Below are 20,116 nucleotides of genomic sequence, written 5' to 3' on the forward strand. Positions count from 1 at the left end.
ATCTCTAAATGTTTCACGGATCCTTCGAGTGCTCTGGAAATGTGTCGCGGGTTACTTAAATGCTCTAGAAATTTTGCTGGGGGTCAAAAATGGCTGAAAAATTTGTTACGTAATACTAGAACGGTCCCTTGCCTTGAACCGAGTCGGCCGTGACTGAACGAGCGGTCGCTTGTCATTCATTTTTTTATGATTGGTAATTATGTGACTACACTAATTCGAATACTTTAAGCTATAAAAAAAACTAACAGATGTTTAAAATTTATATTTAACTCCAACCAAATTAAGCGTTCACTGGTTATATATTTAAAATAATTATAATTTAATAATTAGTTAATCACGAAACAGTAAAAGCCCGTTTTTAATGTACTAGTTAACCATCATCAACTTAATTTCTAATCATAATTCCATCAGTAATAATTAACTGTTCGTATGCATGTGTGTGTTATCTCGTTCTTATATTCTTTTGGGTTGTTCTTTTAAGGTAAAAAAAGTTTCTAAGTGCATGCTCACTGAGATATTCGAATTTGAAAAACGGGAAATTTGGAAAAAAACGGCGTTAGCCCACTAACGACGACATCGATTTTTTTAAAAACAAAATAATGAGTGGAACCACTTCCATTTATTGGCCAAAAAAAATCTTGAAATTTAGAATGGCAAATTTTCTTACCAACCGGCGTTAACAGGTTAAATGCAGATATATATATCCCAATTTTCGAATATCTCGGTGAATAATTGCATTTAGAAACATGGAATTTTTTATTTGTTGGTATCGGGAGAGACAGGGCAACAGCTTTCTAATTGGGTTTTGGGGCATACGGGGACTGAATAAATGCCAGAACTGGGCTTCTCCAGTTCCGAGATCTCTTCCAGCACAACTTTTTGGTAGAGTCCGGAACACTTTATTTCGAGTCCAACGCACGGGGACTGTATAAAAAGTTCATTTATTTTAATAACTACACAACCCCTTTAAACATGAATGATATCTGAGTACGACACGTTTTTTTTTGGATACTTTTTCTAATTGGAAGTGTACCTCTAGGATCGAAGGTTCGCCATTAAAATGCCACCCCCGCCCCTCCCGTTTGCTATGCACCCTGTATAAATGTGAGCTATATACAAATGCGTGACATGAAATGCAATACGCAGAGAGGAGCCCTGTTCTAGGATTTGGCGGGGAGGACATGCGTGTAGCACAGCGGGTCTGAACTCTGCTCTAGGTATATAGTAGACCTTTTTTCCCCCCCCAAAAGAAGGAAAGTGGAAGAATTTCAAAATAGTAAGGCAGAACAGTCAGGGCCGTCTTCATGAGAATCATGGGTCCCGGCCAAGTGAGTTTTTAGCGAGTTTTGGCCTGGCTAAAAATGCTTGGCAACGAATTTAAGTGCTTATACTCTTGGAAATTTCTATCAGATTTCATTTTCGTGAGCCCTCCTCTTTAAGCCCCCTGAGCCGTGCCGGGTGGGCCCATTCATCAAGACGGCACATTTTTTAAGCGTTCAAGAAACGTTATCAATTCCTCACAAGGTGACAAAAAAACTGGAAGTATAAAATTTATTTAATGCCTAAAATACATTACAAAATTGAAAAACTTACAAAATAGTAAATTTTGTTATAATTTTATAGCTTCAGAGCTGAATAGTAATGATGTGGATGGGGCCGTCTAGATCAAATCTCGATGCACCTGCAAAAAGAAAAAAGATCCCATCAAAATGCAAAAAATACAATTTTCAAAAACATCCTTTTCTCTGGATGTATCAGAAATGTTTTTAGTGTGGTGTTGACTGAAAACCATCGATTAGCCTCTGCTCTTAAACAGAGTTACTTGTAATGTAAAGTTTTACACGGCATATAGCTCAAAATTACGAGACGATAGACTAAAAATCTACTCTAAAAAAAATCATATCTATGGGGTCATTTAAGTATTACGTCAGCATTGATGGGGGGGGGGGGGGTATTTCGAAATTGCTGAAAAGGGGAGGGGGGTTGATGATGCTTACGTCATCAACCACCCTTTATGGAGATATGATGGCATGTTTATTGGGAACGGGAAAAACCTTTCGCTAGTTGGGCACCTGAACTATAACTCTAACCTGAATTCTCCCTATAGATAAGTCTCCTCTATAGAGCCACTTTAGTGATCTCTAAATGTTCCGCGTATCAGTCAAGTGATCTGGAAATGTGTCGCTGGCCGCTCAAGTACTCTGAAACTGTGCCACGCGTCACTCAAGCGATCCGTAATTATGCCACAGATCACTTAAATAATCCGGGAATGCTGCGGGTAACTCGGGTGATGTAGAACTGCACTGGGGGGGGGGGGCACTTAAGTGCTCTGAAACTGTGCCACATGTCACTCAAGAGGTCTCTAAAATGGGCCACGGACAGCTCCAATGTTCTGGAACTGTGTCGCGGGTCACTTAACCGATCTGTAAACATGCTTTCAGTATAGTTTATTTTTACAAAATAGCATTGAAATGAACAGAAATTGATTATAATAAAAATTTCGGAAGGAAATACCCGCATATTTTTTAAACATTTATTGCATAAAGAAAATAAAGTTCGATCATAAAAGGGGGGGGGGGCATGAGTTCCCCTATGCGCCTCCTCCGCACGTACATCTGATCCCAATATGCGTTAGAAGGTAGGGGGCAGAGCTAACGAAATTTTGCTTACAACGGGAGGGGGGTTCAAAAATGGCTAAAAATCTTCTGACGTAATACTTGAACGGCCCCATCTGTGACAGTATAGACTACTTTATACAATCAGAAATGAAATAACGGACTAATGTCAAAAAAAAAATAAAGCTTTTAGCGGTTCAAGAAAAATTACCGAGCCTAAAGAGGTGATAACAGGCGTCGTTTCGATAACAATAGGGAGAGACCCGAAATTTACTTACTTACCATCAGGGTTCTTATTTGGATCCGAATTCATCGACCCATTTCTCATATTTTTTTACTTCGGCTTCGCTGACAGACTTGCTGTTTCTCCTGACCGCTTCCGCGAGATCCGAATGAGTGATTGGCAAGTCGATCTCGTGCCTGGGAATGCATCTGACCACGTCGAGGTTCATACCAGAAATTTTACGCCTCATCGCCATCATTGCCGCATCCCTACATATATAAGTTTACTCATCATTCATGGGTTTTATAAATCCTAAATAACTTCTTTACATTTTAGTACAGAAAAACCGATGCGAAAACTTGAGACAATATACAATCTAATTTAACTAATTCAATGTTTCTCAACCGGGATAAGTGTATTACACGCTCAACCCATGGTACGCCGACTAAATGCGGGCATACCATAGGTACGCCGCGGGTTGCTTCTGTGTCATCCGAGTCCTCTGATTTGGCCCGTGACCTCCAACCCCAATTTTGTGAAGAATACAACAAAATATGTTATTATGCCAAAGTGCCAGAGGTACATTGATTTATAGTTGTTGCGGCTGGAACCAATAAGAACTATTTAATGAAGCTTTTTTACAAATCTCAAAAAATGCTTTTAAATATGGTAACTTATTTTTTTAGTTTCGTTTTCGAATTCTTTTTTTAAAAAAATGAAGCCAAAATTGAATGTTAGCCATATATAGCCGAAAATACATTAAACAATAAGTAAAAGAATACATTAATTATCCAATAATTAATTTCTATGAAATCTATTACAGCAAAAAGCAAATAATTTTCTAACAGATAAAAAACATTATCCAAGGGGGATGCGGGCAGGTAAGGGACACTGCTCTGGGGAGTGCGGGATGGAAAAAGGTCGGGAACCAATGGTCTATCCTATAGCCGCTGTGGTGGAGTGGTCATAATGACGGACTCGTGTCGCGAGGACCCGGGTTCAAACCCTCCCGTCTCCCCATTCATGAAACATCAGTTTACCCCACTTCGAAAAAAATTTCTGGCTACAGCAAAGAGCTCATTGATTTTTCTAAAGATGAATGTTATGCAGTCTTTCCAACACACAGTTAATAAGTGACTAACCACTTTATTTCTTTCAAACCGAGCACTACTCAGGTCTATCACCATTTATGAGCGATTTACTACCCAGTGAGTTGTGCCGGAGGTGTAACTGTGTGTGTGTAACCTAACAGTGAGTACATATAGTGTTTTGATTTTTCAGTGCTGCCATCTATATTTCAGAAGGGAAGTGAGTGATGTGTTATGATTGAATTACATTTGTGCTCTTCGTAGGTCTATTGCTCTCTGTGGTGAGACTTTTTAACGGGGAGATCGACTCGCATTCGCGCCTTGAAGTTGGGAACCACACCACTGGATGCAGTGAATCAGCATAGCCGCTGTAGTGGTCAAGTGGTCATGGTGAAGGACTCGCATCGCGATGACCTGGGTTCAAACCCCACCGTCGCCACAGTGGTGGTCGGCTGAAGTTGGTTTTCTGTGGTTCCCGACTTCGAGGCACAAATGTGAGCTGATCTCCCTGTTAAAAAGTCTCGCCGCAGAGAGTAACATGCCCACAACGGTATATTATTCGATCATGACACTTCATGCATAGTTAGAAAAATTGATGGCAGCACTACACATAACATTACACAGAAACAAACTTCACGGGAGGTTCACTACGCACGCGCACACATTCCAACATGTACCAATTCGTTAGAAGTTCCAGACATGGACGAGGTGCATGTCTGGTCTATCCTATACTTATTTATATCTACCGAATTAAGTACGTGAAATGAATTATATTTTTTATAGCATTAACATATTTCCATAGGAAAGATCACAGCTCGCATTTCCTCCTTTCTCGAGCCCAGTCTCAAGACAAGGAAAATGTTTAGTTTAGAACCGAGCACGACAAGGCTCAGTCGCTCTTGCGATATAAGCTCATTGATCGTGGCGGACAAAACTCAAACCAGCAAGCCGGCCAGGAAAGCACACCCGTGAACCCCCAAGCAGCACAATCACACCCCCACATGCAATCCTCCAATCCCCGGGCACATCACCGCTCGACAAAGTCGGGGCGACATCGCGAGTGCGACTCCATCTCCAGGCCCGTCATTGTTGCCTCCCCCCCGGCATCCGAAAATGCACTAAAAATGGTATATATATACACATACATAGAGTACGTGTGCTTTGCCCCCCCCCCCCTCTGGAAAAAGTTGAAATGACGGCCCTGTCCCCCTCCGTCACTAGCGACAAGGCCCCGCCGGCGCGGTCCACTGCGCCCCAAGAAAGGAAAAAAAAAATTCTTACCTGCATACAGTTTTTATATCTGCTCCAGAATAGCCATGAAGGCTGATGGAAATGTTGAGATAATCAACGTCTCCAGCAACTCTAACTTCTCTGAGGTTCAACTTCAGGATCTCCTCTCTGGCCTTCACTAGGGAGGAAAAAAACCAATTTTTTCATTACAAGATTGCACACTCATAAGCTGTTGAGAGAGAGAGATCTACCATGACAAGGATGGCGACAGACTGTGTGGCGAAATCTGGATATAGACGGGACCGCAACTAGATGTTTGGTTACCCGGGACAAGTGCGCATTTTGGCACCCCCTTGTATTTTTGAAGGAAAGGTTTGAGAATAAAATTTGCGCCCCCTCTGATCCAGCGCCCGGGGCACGAGACCAGCCTGCTCCCCCTACTTGCGGCCCCGTATAAAGATACAGCCGAGAACCTGTCTTAACGGATACTGCCCGCTAACGGGCACTCTCTTACTCTGGAGGCTCTGCTCCAGGATGTGGGGGCCATGGTCCGAATGGTAATGTTGGTTTTGCTTGCACATGTTGATACGTGTGAAGAAAGTCAACATGTAAATATAATTGTTTTAATGAAGAGAAGAACGGTTATAAATTTTGCTATATTTTGATCAGACTTTCCAACTTTATTTGGGAATCGTGCATAACCGCCGATAAAAGTGATGAAAATGAAGTGAAATTTAATCAAACTTTCTTTATCGAGACGATTGGTGATTATGCATAACCACCGATGTATCACTTTTACCCACAGTAACACATAGGGACCAATTGCGACCGAAGCCAAACATCGTATAAATATGTAAGCAGTATAAACGAGGTTATACTGTATATTGCACCTCACCAATAGCGGACACTGCCCGTTACAACCAGACAAAGATTTTGGTCCCATGTGGGTGCCCTTTATCGAGAGGTTCTGCTTTATTCCCACAAACCAAGAAAAAATATTTTTCAGCGATTTATTGTGATGTTTGATGTCAACAGTATAAACAAAGTTATTACAACAGGGTAATTATTATAGACTAGGTGGTGGTCTGAATAATAGTCGAGCGCAGAATCGGCAAGAGACGAGATCCCTGTGAATTCGAATCGCCGTCAGAACATTGAAGCCGTTTGAACTATGGGCTTTCCACGAGTTACTGTGTCAAAAGCGGACCGCAAATACATAAATATAATATGGGTGAAATAACCAACATCAAGGAAAAACCGGTACGCAACGCATTCCGGTAACAGGGAACCAGCCAGCTTATTAGATTGTAACGGAGGGAGGGGGGGGGGGGTAAGTACGTGTTAATTTAGGATGTCACTTGAGAAAATTCAAATGGTATATGAGTAGCTCTACAACATTTAGAATCTTCTCGCAATGAGTTGCAAGAAGCCTGCATTTAACAAGATCAAAAATATACTGTTCCCGCTAACCCCACCTTCTGGTACAGGGTAATGCTTCGTGGAGTACATCAAGATATAGGGTAGATAATATAGAGCATGGTGGAGGTAATATAGAGCAGTGTTCTTCAACTGCTGATCCGAGAAACATTTCGCCCAGTTCATGCAGCCGATACATAATTTTAGATTCATTTTTTTGCCAGTCCTCACATTATTTCTTCCATTTATGTGATCTCCAACGAATCGGTCGGTGATAAATATGGTAACCTTGTCTTAACCTAACCATGTTAGAAAAAGGAAAGAAAGAAAAAAAAGAAAACAATGTAATACATAAGTATGGTAGCGAAGAGACGTCATCCTTGCATATATATACTTATCTATTATACACACTCTTGTCTCCCCCCCCCCCCCTCTTATCTGTAATACAAATAGAGTAGGTACGAAGTAGATTTCTCTTTTTACCCTCACCTATCAGTTCTCTTTCGCTTTTAGATGTATATAGTAGAAGGATATATCACGGAGGTAAAAACTATTTTTTTTCGTAGGGTTGCAACAATGCTTCGCGGTGATCAGGAGAAAGCAAAGAAAACCTTTTGAATTTATTACACTGGTGTTTGGACGCAATATTACGTCCTTGATCGTCAAGTGATTAGAAAGTTTTCCTTTTTATGAAATTATTTCCGGCCCACAAATTATTTCTCTCCCGTTTATGTATTTTTACCAACCCGTAAATTATTTTTCTCCCGTTTATGTAATTTCTCCAATTCGCAAATTATTTCTCCCATTTATTTTTGCTGGTTCACTAATTACTTCCCAGATTTATTTTCTTTTGCTAGTCTGTAAATTATTTGTTATCCATGTATTTTTTGTGGGTTCACAGTTGTAAAAAAGGTTGAACATTAATATAGTCTAATGTTATGAATACATTATCTCTGGTGACAAAATATAATGTAGAGCTAGCTCTATATCACCTCGTTTGTCCTACCTGCTACTGACAAGTATCTCCATTTCAATACACATGCGTGTGCGAACTTGACATAAATATGGTATCTATGGTTTACGGAAATTGATCACATCACGTTATAATCGAAGACAAAAAAAAAAAAAAAAAAATCACCTCAAAGACAAGATGAGAAGCTTACCGTCTGGTAACGGGATATATATTCGTTTTTCCAGTCTTCTTCTTAGTGATTCGTCAAGGTCCCAAGGATGATTTGTTGCAGCCAAAACCATTACTTGGCGATTCAAATCCTCACTGACGATACCTAACAAAAAAAATTAAAAACGGGAGAAGAGAAGAGTACTGCAAAATATCGAAATGTATCCAAGAATCAGGGCACTCAGCTGGTTTCGAGGGCAGGAGGTTGGTTACCCAGCGTAATTATACTATTTTAACTAGAATAACAAGTCAACGTCACAGAAGGTGGTGATGCATTCGAAGAGACTTTCAAAAGGCGCAAAAGTCCGGTCTATCGCCATGGGTAATTTACTACCGATTGAGTTTGGTCGGATGTGAGAGTATGTGTATCTAACAGTCCGAGTCCTATATACGTAGTGTGTGTGAAGTTTTTGGGGTTATATTACAAATTCTGAGTGAAGTGTGATGTTTTTGAATATTTGTACTGTTGTAGGCCTGTTGCTCTGTGGCGAGACTAATGGGGAAATCGGCTCGCATTCGTGCCTCGAAGTTGGGAACCATAGAAAACAAACTGGCCGAACACTTCGGGGTTCGAACCCGGGTCCTTGCAACGCGAGTCCGTCACTCTAACCACTCGGCCACCACGGCGGCCGATCGGGGGGAGACTATTATTAATAAAGAATAAGTAATATCCTGTAAAATACAGGAGTATTCAAGTGTGCGTTCATTCTAAGCAACCATAATCATTGGCGTAGCCTACATGGAATAAAATGAATTACCTTCCATTTGAATGAGAAGTTCTGATTTCACCCTACGACTGGCCTCGTGTTCCGATTCAAGACCTCGCTTCGAACAAAGAGAATCGATTTCATCTATGAAGACAGTGCTTGGTGCATAAAATCGAGCCTGCAACATCAAAATGTTCGCATCAACACGAGCATGCATTAATGGCATCAATTTAAATGCCGTTTTAATTCGTAGATCTCTCAAATTCACAGGACGTGAAAAAACGAATTTGAGGAAATCAATGCAAAACAAGGAGCCGAGTTTTCCCCAAAACCCATTAAGGGAAGAAAGAAGCAATTTTTTCCTTGTTCAATAATATTCGAAAATCAGAATTTTTTTTTAAATAAAATGTTTAATTCTTAAATTAATTTTGGGAGTGCTCCACTCCATGCTACAAACCACTGCACTCCGACGCCACTGGTATCATAGGGGGTCGTTCAAGTATTGCGTCAGCAAATATTCAGCCGAATAAGATGCCATTAAGAATATTTCATAAAGTGTCGGGTTATGACGCAAGCATCATCCAAACCCCCCTCCCCTCTTGTCATCAAAAGTCAGCAAATCGGTAACCCCCTCCCCCATCGATGCTGACGTAATACTTGAATGACCCCATATCCACCATATACAGATTCCACTTTAGGTTTATAAAAAATTTGTTTAGTGCTTTAAAATTCTGAGTTAACGGGTAATGAAAATCAGACTAAAAAAGTACAATAAAACCCCTCATTTGCGGACAGCGGTGGGACAAAAAAAAAAAATTTCGTAACAGAGGGGTGACCGTTAATCAGGGGTTTGAAATGCATAGTTTTATTATTTGGCCGTAAAAGAAGGGTGACCGCATCTGTCCGTTGTGAGGGGTTTCACTGTAATTCGAGTAGATGGAACTGGAAAACAGTTTGTATCAATCGCTAATTTTTTGTGTCCCGGAACTTTCAGAACGACCTACGTATAATAAAGCAGACACTAGCGAATGCAGACGAGTTACCATTTCAAACAGCAACCTAACCAATGTTTCAGATTCTCCTCTGTATTTCGAGGTCAACGTGGAAGAGCAAATGTTGAAGAACGTAGTGTTGCATTCGGTAGCGACAGCCTTGGCCAACATAGTTTTCCCCGTCCCCGGAGGTCCTACGAGCAATACGCCCTGCAAATTACGACGACACTAAATCAGGAAATACATGAATCAACAATAGCACGATATGAGCATCTGAAGAATTAAAGAAAATGATAAAATATTGCGAAAATGCGTTTTGAAGTGCGCGGAGTTGGGGGAACCCACTTTCCATGGACTGCGTATGCCTTGGAAGAAATCCGGCATCAACAGCGGTAAGACGACAGCCTCTTTCAATACAAGTTTGGCTTCTCTCAGGGCAGCAATATTGCTCCAGCTGATGTTCAAATTCCTCTGGAGGATGTCACGTTGGATAATATCGATCAAGGAAGAGTCGTAACCTTTAAGATCGAATTTTGGAAGGAAGTCTTTCTGAAAATAAACCAAGAAAAAATCAAGCCTTCAAGCTAACAATCAAAATGGGATTCTTCGTTAGTTTCAGAAGACACCAGTATCATGAGGAAGAAAGCTTGGAATTATAACGCTAACTAGTAAAGAAAAAACAATTTACTATGAAGAATTAAAGGAATTTTCCAAGAGATCGCATTTTTTTACCCTCTTTAGGGTGTAGCATCAACCGGACACATTGGAACAAGAGGCAGATTTATGATCGATCGATCGATCAATCAATCAACACTCCCTTTTCTCTTCCTCTCAGGCTATATTCCTGATCCTTGCGACCTTCCATTCTATAGTCAAATTTTCTTATTCATTCCTCGAATTTGCTGCCCCTAGGGTACAGCCCCTGTAAATACGCTTGTGTCTCTAAGGGCGGTATTACACAATAAAAGTTTGATAAAAATCCCTTTTATAAAAACTTAAAAATCCAACCAATAAAGCTCAAAGGTTACATTCGAGCAAATGCAAACCGATAAGCTTATATTGGCTGAATTTTTTAAGTTTATAAAAAGGGAATTTATCAAACTTTTATAATTTAATACCGGCTTTCTCTTGGTCACTAACCCTCCGCTATCTAGGTTGCTTATGCCCACTTCCCATGGCCCCCCCCAAAGGGGAGGGGCCTGACAGGGGCTCTAGCTCTGGGGCCCGTGACAGTTCTTATTTTTTGCTTTTTCACGCTATAAATTAACTGCAGAAGGGGCCCGCAAAAGATCCCAGCCTAGGGGCTCCAGGATGTGGGGCCATGCTGTTATTACATTTGCCCCATTACACTCTTTACGTCACTCTTTCGGTCACTCCCGCTTACACACTCTAGGCCACTCCAATGCCGATACATTCTCTAAGTCTTTTTCAGTCGTTCACTGGCCTTATCCTTTGCTCTTTAGGTTACTTTTTTTTTGTCATTCTCATGTTTGCACATGCTCTAGATTCCTCTTTAGATCATTTACCGACCTGCTCCTACGCTCTCTGGATCACTCGCATGCTTGCGCACTGTCTTTCGCAATCATGGTCACTACTGATATGGTCTCACTCTCTAGGTCTCTTTTGGTTGCTCAATGACCCGCTCCCTAGGTCTCTCCCTATTGACTCTCTAGGTCAGGGCCGTCTTAAGAGCATCATGGGTCCCCGGGCCAAGTGGTTTTTCTGAGGCCCTTCCTTGCAAATTCTAGAAAATTTCACCCGGATCTCATTTTTCTGAGGCCCCTCTTCTGAGACCCCCGGGCCGTGCCCGAGTGGGCCCATGCGTTAAGACGGCACTGCTCCTGCTCCCCTCTTTTGGTCTCTCACTTACCTGATTCCCTTGCTCCCTCTAGGTTACTTTCGGCCATTCTCGTGCTTGCACATGCTCTAGATTCCTCTTTAGGTCATTTACTGGCCTTACAAAAAAGGGTAAAGATGACGCATGCGTCAACCTGCTATATCCAACGACTATAGGTGAGATAACCTTCAGTGATGTCACGAGCTTCGCGCGGACGTCTTCAGCTGTCGATGGTGTTGCTTATACACACTGTCCTGGTCACTCGCATGCTTATACACACTGTCCTGGTCACTCGCATGCTTATACACACTGTCCTGGTCACTCGCATGCTTATACACACTGTCCTGGTCACTCGCATGCTTATACACACTGTCCTGGTCACTCGCATGCTTATACACACTGTCCTGGTCACTCGCATGCTTATACACACTGTCCTGGTCACTCGCATGCTTATACACACTGTCCTGGTCACTCGCATGCTTATACACACTGTCCTGGTCACTCGCATGCTTATACACACTGTCCTGGTCACTCGCATGCTTATACACACTGTCCTGGTCACTCGCATGCTTATACACACTGTCCTGGTCACTCGCATGCTTATACACACTGTCCTGGTCACTCGCATGCTTATACACACTGTCCTGGTCACTCGCATGCTTATACACACTGTCCTGGTCACTCAATAGCCTAGGCGGATTCTTGGCTTTACAGATTGTGGCTACACAATTTTGCCACCCTTCCCATTCTATTTTTCCTAATCATTCGTAAAATTTGCCGCCCCTCCTAACTAGCCCGCTAAGCCCACCAACACCCCCCCCCCCCACTATAAATATGCCCGTTGCACACGATATATATACACTAGTGTTAAAAAATTAAATTGCAGTTAAATTTTTTAGGGGCGGTGGAAAAAAGTTGCTGAAAGGTTTATGCTAATAAATGCATTAATTTAAAATACAGCTATACTTATGAATATACGGAAAATAAGATTTTCATGACTGCACAGCAAATTGTCGAGATCACTCACGTCTCGTTTTGGTAGAGCTTTTTTGATAATTCTGTGTCTTTCTTCAATGCTAGAGTCAGACGAAGGTCGGCCGATATGTCGCTTTTTCCCTCCAACTAAACCATTAGAGATGTGTTTGGTTTTCTTCACATTCGAAGACTTTGCCTTGAACCTCTTACTACAATTTGTCCTGAACCTATTAAAAAAAAAAGTTTTAACATACTAATTATCAAAACTATTTAGATTTTGTCCTCACACAAACCTGATGACGTATTTACATTGGATTTGTCTGAACGAGATCGCTATAGAAATTGATTTAACACAATACAAACATATTACGATTTAATCATGTTAGGCCGAGATTACACTGTATATAATTTTTGTGAAAGTGCTTTTATTCAGACCAGAATAGAATGTAGAGTCGATTCCCATCCAAGCCAGGACGACTGTCGGCATACGAATTGGCCATGAAGGCCTTATGAAAGAGAAAGAATGAGAATATATAACGAGAGAAGAAAAATGGTCAAAAAACATCAGACAGGCTAAACAAAATTATGCCAGGGAGTTATTGCCACCACAACCAACACAGCCACATCCAGGATACAAGATTATCAGAGCATACGGCCACAATCACCAAAAAACACCACTCAAACAGTTCAGTTCACAGGTGAAAAAACACTGCATTTGTCGCAGAAAACATTGTCGCAGAGCAAAAACCTCACATACGAAATTAAAACAGTTGAAAAAATTTCCCGGATATGTGCTATACCTTTCAACACTTAAGTATGAGCGGTTCAGATCAGAATTCAAACTATTTGAGCACACACACTATGGAAAAATGCCACTATTTCACCACGGAAAACAATAATTCAATGTACTATGTTCATTTCAAACTTGTTGATCCAAGTTAAATATGCAATTATATGAAAATAATAACCAAAATTAGAATGTGTTCCATTCAGTAAAGTGCTCATTTAATCAAAAATATTTACAAGAGGAAAAAATCAACTATATTCATAGAGTTCCGTTAGGAATATGTAAATATGAAAAACCCACAGAAAGTTATAAAACAATCTTCATAATAAATGCAAAAAAAAAAGATGAGTCCAAAATATGCCATATTTAAACTATTTACAAAGGGAAATATGCAGTTTATAACGAATTCCAATCCAAATGAAAAATTTGTTGAGGCCGCCTGTATTTCCTCAACGCTTGTGTATCATAGTCCAAAATATCTTTTAGATGTTGATATGTAGATTCTTTCATTCTGTCAAATTGATCTTTATGTTCTTAACATAGTCAAATATATGAGGAATACCCAAATCATTCCTAATACTGATTCCTCTAGTAAACCGTTGCGCTTTTGCAAATCTGAGTATCTTGTTTTGCATGGTCTGTATGGTATTCATTTTACATGAATGAGACCATGCAGGAGAAGCATATAATAAGGTGGGTCTAAGAATTGTTTTACACAGAATAATTTTGTTTTTGAGCGATAATTTGGCTTGTGGGAATGTAATTTTATAAGTGCTTTTATAAAACTTGAAAAATACAACTAATAAACTGATCGGTTGCATTGGCTCGAATGTAACCGATCAGCTTATTTGTTGTACTCTTCAAGTTTTATACAAGCACTTTTACAAAACTTTTTAAACTTCGATAAAAATTATTTTATAAAACTTGAGAAATTCAACCAATAAGATTATTGGTTGCATTTGCTGGAATGTAACAGCTTTATTGGTTGGATTTTTATTGTTTAATGAAAGGGATTTTATCAAACTTTTATAGTGTAATACCGGCCTTACACAAGGAATCACAAGATATGTCCAACTTTTAGAAAACACTGCTTTAGAGCGCTCCCCCTTTCTTCTTACGCACTTGAGTGATGTAGGACAGTGGTGCGCAAACTTTTTGAAGAGCAACCCCCCTTTTGGCCAAAAAAAAAAAATTTTTTTATCAGCGATCTTTACATAGAGTGACCATATGTCCCGGTTTTCCGGGATAGATTTTTTTTTTGTTAGTAAATGCGCTGTCCCGAAAGCCCTTTTCGGCTTTAAGCCGGGTTTTCCCTAGGAGTAGAGTTTCTGCGCCGTGAGCAACGTAAAAACGCTGATTGGTCAGAAAACTTGAATTTTTTTGTTTTGAAGGTTTTTAACCGATCAGCGTTTTCACGCTGCAGAAATTAGACTCTTAGGAAAACCCGGCTTTAATTAGGCGATACTGACTTCCAAAGATATTCAATTTTTTTTAATATATCGTAAATATTTACTTTGTTTTATTTTGATGTACTTGGTGTCCCTTGTGCAAGATAGAAGTGTATGGCCCTTGATTTTCGTATACAGGGTAATTAAGAAAGAATCGTCCGATTGCAAAATGATTCTTCTACACTTGAAATCGACCACCAAAAAAATATTTTCATAAAACGTAGGCACATTTCTCCCCGTATATTCACATATCACTTTTCATTCTGTTTTTTTAATTTTTAAGAAACATACAATTTTGAAATCGGGCGATCCTCCCTCGTACTTTTTTTGCAAGGACATTGCACATTCGTGATTCTGGCATGGCGGAGCTGATATATTGATTATTGCACAAGAAGATTTTGATAAAATCACACTTTATGATGCATGGTAATTAGCTCAGCTGAATAAAGGCATTCTTTAGTTCTGACATTTTTAAATAAAAATTAATTTTTTATTTGGAAGTTTTTATTTTCGAGAATCTGGTGGGGTCGCAACCCAAGGTTTGCGCACCGCTGATGTAGGCCACTTCGTTGATTTGAAAACGTGTCACAGGCCACTTAATTGACTTGGAACAGGGCTATAGGTTACTTTGGTGGTCTGTAAATGCGCTACGAGTCGCTCGAATGATATTCTCTTTCAAACCGAGCACCATGGGCGGAGATACGGGGGATAGGGCAATGCCCCTTTCCCCCAGCGTCAAAGGCCAATTGATTTAATGCATTTGCGTATATATGAATTGACATCATGCCCCCAACCTTCCCCAGACTTTCAAGTCTATCGCCGCCTATGCCGAGCACAACTCTAGTCTCCTATTACCATAGACAAAGATCTGGAACTGAAGAGCAGGTCACTTGAGTGATCAAAATGTGCCGCTGAAGCGATCAGGGAATATGCCGCAAGTCACCGAAATGCTGAATGAATGAGCCGTGGGTCACTCAAGTTATCCAGGAATAGTGTTAATTACTCAAATGATCTGTTAATATGCAACGGGTCATTTCGGTGATGTGTAACTGCACCGTGGGTCATTTCAGTAATCTGGGAATAATTTAGTTCATTTTTACAAAATTGAATCTGAGGTCACGAGCTAAATCAGATGACTCCTAGGGCCACATTTGGCCATGGGTTGAGCATGTGTGTCTTGAAATTTTAGATAACCAAGAGATATATAACCAATAAGATTGGATAACCAATTAGTTTTTTCATTGATGTTAAGTTGGCCAAGGTGCGAGAACTCACAATGGTTCAAGCGGTGGTGGTGGCGACCAAACTGCCGGGTCTACAGATCTTCTTGAAGGTTTCCTTCTAGTGCCAGTTGCCATTCTGATATCCAGAATTTTGGCACTGTTGACTCTGTAAAACTCTTTCTCTATACCAGCATTGATGCTACGCAGTTCTTTAACAGCTTTATACTCCTCGTTGACCTTCAGTTGCATCTACGAATGAAAACAACGATCAAATCGGATACAGTTCAAGAACACGTACAGTGACTATCAAAACGTGATTATTTTTAAAATTTTACTTCCTGCCATGCTTTTTTGCTTGATCCATTGGAAATTCGTAGTAGTCTGTTTATGTCTTGGATCACGCCTTGGTAATATACTTCAGCCTGGCTGTAATTGCCCAGTATTCCTTCTTGCCTAGCAAGCTTCAAATTCCCATTATTCACAACCTTGATGTTCCGAGCCCAAAGACAATCAAGTGAACACATTGAAATCTAATACGATAGAGAAAAAGTTACGTAAAAATTTTTACTAAAAATTTTACTTAGTTTGACTTATGGTTCAAAAATAAAGAAAAGTTGTTTTTTGGCCAGATTTGAGACAATTCAAGAAGCCTGGGGGTCTACCATCTTCTAATGCAGTGGTTCTCAAACTTTTTTTACCCATGGGCCCCCCCTTTCAACAATTTCTCATTCCTGTGGCCCCCTTGTGAACACATTAATTTCCTACCCCCATTTTCTAATTAAAACACAATTATTCAAATATTGTTTGAAGTATAAATATGTGTTGGATTTTAATTTATGAAAATAACAAAAAACACAGAAAAAATATAATAAATTATTTTCAATCAATGCCAACTTTGGGGTCATTCAAGTATTGTGTCAGCGGGGGGGGGGGGGGGGGATTGATTTGCTAACTTTTGATGACAAGGGGGAAGGGGGGGGGGTTTGAAGGTTGCTTACGTCACCAACCACCTTTTTTGAAGATGTGAAATATTCTAAGCTACTGACGAAATTTTGCTGACAAGAGAGTCAAAAATGACTAAAAATTTGCTGACTTAATACTTGAATGACCCCTTGCGCTTGAAGATAAATCGGATTTCAAATCAATCAGAAATTATAAATGATCAGATTTCGAATAAAAAAATTATTGGTTTTTTGATTATAATTTCGATACGGTGAGATTTACATTCATCGTGAAAATCTTATGTCTCGTTGGATGACAAGCTAACTCCAAGTGGCTTTTTTGGTTCATAATGTGGCCTTTCTCTCGCAGGCGAATGTGGATGAGTTGCATGTCTGATTTAGTAGTAGGTAACAAGACGTATGGTATTTTACTGGCAAACCGTTCACCCTACAGGAATACTTTCAGTTATAAAAAATATCCAAATAACGTGTAGTACACAGATATGTCGTTCATGTTGCAAAGGGTTGTACATGTATAGTTATTAAAATAAAAATGTTAACTTTTTATACGGACATCGTGTGCTCAAAAACCAAATTACAAAGTGTAGTCCTGTCTCTCCTGATGCCAACAAAACCGTTTTATCCGCATTTAACGCAGTTTTTTGGGTGGTTGTCTTCAAATAAATGTCACTATCAATCATTGTCATTAACGTGAACACTGTATGCATATATACATTCATCTCTAAATCTTATAATTATTGATAACACAAGCTTATGACAAGGGCTCTGATTTTTATGACCTAAAGAAGAAACGTAGTTGCTAATAACTTATTAGCAACGATGTTTCATCTTTAGGTCGTAAAAATCAGAGCCCTACTTATGAAAAATTGGATGAACACACACAAAAATGTCCTTGTGCTTGTTTTCGTGAAACACTTGAAATTTTTGATACTTCAAGTGCTAAATTTCATCTTTCAACTACTCGGATCCTGATGCTCGGTATTGAAATATCCCGCGGTGTTGAAAAATCAATCAAATCTTTATGTTAATGTTACTTAAATAGGAGAAAAATTGTGAAAAAAAATATTTCTATGCATTTTGTTTGAATTTCTATGCAATTAAATTTTTTTATGCACTCTTTTTATAAATTTCTTTGTGGCTCCATTATCAGCAGCCATGGCTCCCCTTTTGTGATATTTTTCTCTATGGCCCCCCTGGAATATCCTGGGGCTCCCTTGGGGCCATATGGCCCCCAGTTGAGAACCACTGTTCTAATGCTTATAAAAAATAATCTTATAAATAATACGGATCGGTTCTCAGTGATCGTTCAATAAATTTTGGTTACAACCCCTTTGAGAATTATGCTTGAGATCATGTGACATCAAAATACAGGGAAAAATATTTTCCCTTTCATCTGACCAATTACCGGCATGTACTTCCTTGTGTTACTATTTGTCGCACTGTACTTGAGCTGGATAAGGTTTCTGCGTGTAATGAGTAAGAAGGGGGGGGGGGTTCATTTTTATGTAAACTTTGTAGTCAAATATGCACCAATTATGACAGAGTCAACAGTTGCGAGAATTTAATAATTCATACCTCATCTCGTTCATGTTTTTCTTCCACAGCTATATTTAATACGACCATCTGCAGTGGAGAGAGATTTGCAACTTTTTTCATGAGAGTACATTTTTCATAAGTAAATTTAAAATTGAGTTCAATCAATCGTAAAATGTATAACGAATTCCTTATTTGGGGAGCGAAAACCACCCATCGCCCGTTTATTTCGAAAGAAAAATTACTGTTCTTGGAATAAAATGAAAGTATTTTATGTTTTTGTGATAATTTTTTATATATATTTATTTTTGGAAAATAAACTTTTTATAAATGCAATGCAATCGCGAGTGTAAAATACTGTAACCCGAATCTCAGTGAATGGTTCTCCCCACTCCTTGTCACACGAAGAGAAAACGATGCTTGTTCAAGAATCAAGTTTTGGGACTTGACCCAGGCTTTGTCCCATGGGGATATAAGCGCATTACCCCGAGGGGTTGGGCACACTGAAGCTTTGGGACTGTAGGGCTAGACATGACCCAGGCTTTGTCCCATGGGGATATAAGCGCATTACCCCGAGGGGTTGGGCACACTGAAGCTTTGGGACTGTAGGGCTAGACATGACCCAGGCTTTGTCCCATGGGGATATAAGCGCATTACCCCGAGGGGTTGGGCACACTGAAGCTTTGGGACTGTAGGGCTAGACATGACCCAGGCTTTGTCCCATGGGGATATAAGCGCATTACCCCGAGGGGTTGGGCACACTGAAGCTTTGGGACTGTAGGGCTAGACATGACCCAGGCTTTGTCCCATGGGGATATAAGCGCATTACCCCGAGGGGTTGGGCACACTGAAGCTTTGGGACTGTAGGGCTAGACATGACCCAGGCTTTGTCCCATGGGGATATAAGCGCATTACCCCGAGGGGTTGGGCACACTGAAGCTTTGGAACTGTAGGGCTAGACATGACCCAGGCTTTGTCGCATGGGGATATAAGCGCATTACCCCGAGGGGTTGGGCACACTGAAGCTTTGGGACTGGTACCAAAGTTTTCCTTTTCTCCTTGAACAGCACGGATGATAAGTGTCTCTCGGGTTATTATTTATAAGCATTAAAAAATGGTAGCCCTCCCCAACCTTATCCCGGTGTGCTTTGACATGGATCTAGATTGCATATTTTGACCTAACATAAACTGATGCAGTTTTTCCGACCACAAATACAGTCTTAACATATGGGCCTACCAGAGCATCCACGTTTACACAAAATCCTAACAAAAATACTTACCAGTATCCTTTATTATTACCATTTTTTTAATTGTCCGTTATGAGGTTCATATTATCATTATATTATTCATCATATCATTATATTATATTATTCATCAGGTTATCATTATGAGGTTACTGCATATCATATACATAATGACTCCCTCAATGATGCTATGGGGGGGGGGGTGCACAAAACCCCTCATATCTCCGCTTTGGTGCCTCAAATGCAGCCATATTAGCACACTTGTAGTAAAATGTAGCATAAATGAAAAGTGCCACCAACTGCCCCCTGTTCATGCTATCACGAGAAAAGGGGCTTTGAGGGGGCCAATTATAAAACATTGAGCCCCCGCCACCAGGACCAGAACTCAAAAAGGGGGAGGGGAAATCAAAGGGGACTTGCCGTGGCGGAAAAATTTAGGGGGGGACGGGGTCATAAAAAATTATCACATATGAAATTGATATATTGGAATTAATGAATATGATCACCTGTAATAAAGTTCTTCAATGCTGAATCAAAGCCACGAGTGTACACACATTTTTATCTAGCTGAAATAAATTCACGTATGTACATTTTCTGTCACGTTTTTAAATATCCCTCCTTGGTGAAGTATTTTGTTGCCAGCTTCTCCTAAAACA

General features: G+C 40.1%; 1 protein-coding gene across 2 annotated transcripts; it reads right to left on the reverse strand.

The window, feature by feature from the left end:
* Nucleotides 1-1,537: 1,537 nt before the first annotated feature.
* LOC149070918 (katanin p60 ATPase-containing subunit A-like 1) lies at nt 1,538-20,076 on the reverse strand. Of its 2 annotated transcripts, none has more exons than XM_089248665.1 (11): nt 19,967-20,076; nt 16,057-16,251; nt 15,774-15,970; nt 12,316-12,490; nt 9,797-10,000; nt 9,503-9,661; nt 8,511-8,637; nt 7,736-7,858; nt 5,208-5,334; nt 2,898-3,107; nt 1,538-1,681 (listed from the first exon to the last, which is right to left on the reverse strand). In XM_089248665.1, the coding sequence occupies exons 2-10, from the start codon at nt 16,243-16,245 to the stop codon at nt 2,909-2,911; spliced, it is 1,500 nt and encodes a 499-aa protein (XP_089104791.1). In that variant the 5' UTR covers nt 16,246-16,251; nt 19,967-20,076; the 3' UTR covers nt 1,538-1,681; nt 2,898-2,908. The 2 variants fall into 2 exon arrangements, with proteins under 2 accessions (XP_089104791.1, XP_089104790.1); XM_089248664.1 differs by having other exon boundaries at nt 1,554-1,681; nt 2,894-3,107.
* Between the last annotated feature and the right edge of the window lie 40 nt (nt 20,077-20,116).

The sequence above is a fragment of the Pholcus phalangioides genome, unplaced genomic scaffold, assembly GCF_987345545.1.
Source record: "Pholcus phalangioides strain wild (caught in Gottingen) unplaced genomic scaffold, Ppha-v1.0 ptg000020l_1, whole genome shotgun sequence".
Classification (NCBI taxonomy): domain Eukaryota; kingdom Metazoa; phylum Arthropoda; class Arachnida; order Araneae; family Pholcidae; genus Pholcus; species Pholcus phalangioides.

Excerpts from the sequence above, each read along its gene's own strand:
- LOC149070918 (XM_089248665.1), bottom strand. The coding sequence starts at position 16,245 with ATGTGTTCACTTGATTGTCTTTGGGCTCGGAACATCAAGGTTGTGAAT. Across the intron at positions 5,335-7,735 it reads ATATATCCCGTTACCAGACG|TGAAGGCCAGAGAGGAGATC; the intron begins GTAAGCTTCTCA and ends TTTCCTCCCTAG. Across the intron at positions 3,108-5,207 it reads GATATAAAAACTGTATGCAG|GGATGCGGCAATGATGGCGA; the intron begins GTAAGAATTTTT and ends TTATATATGTAG.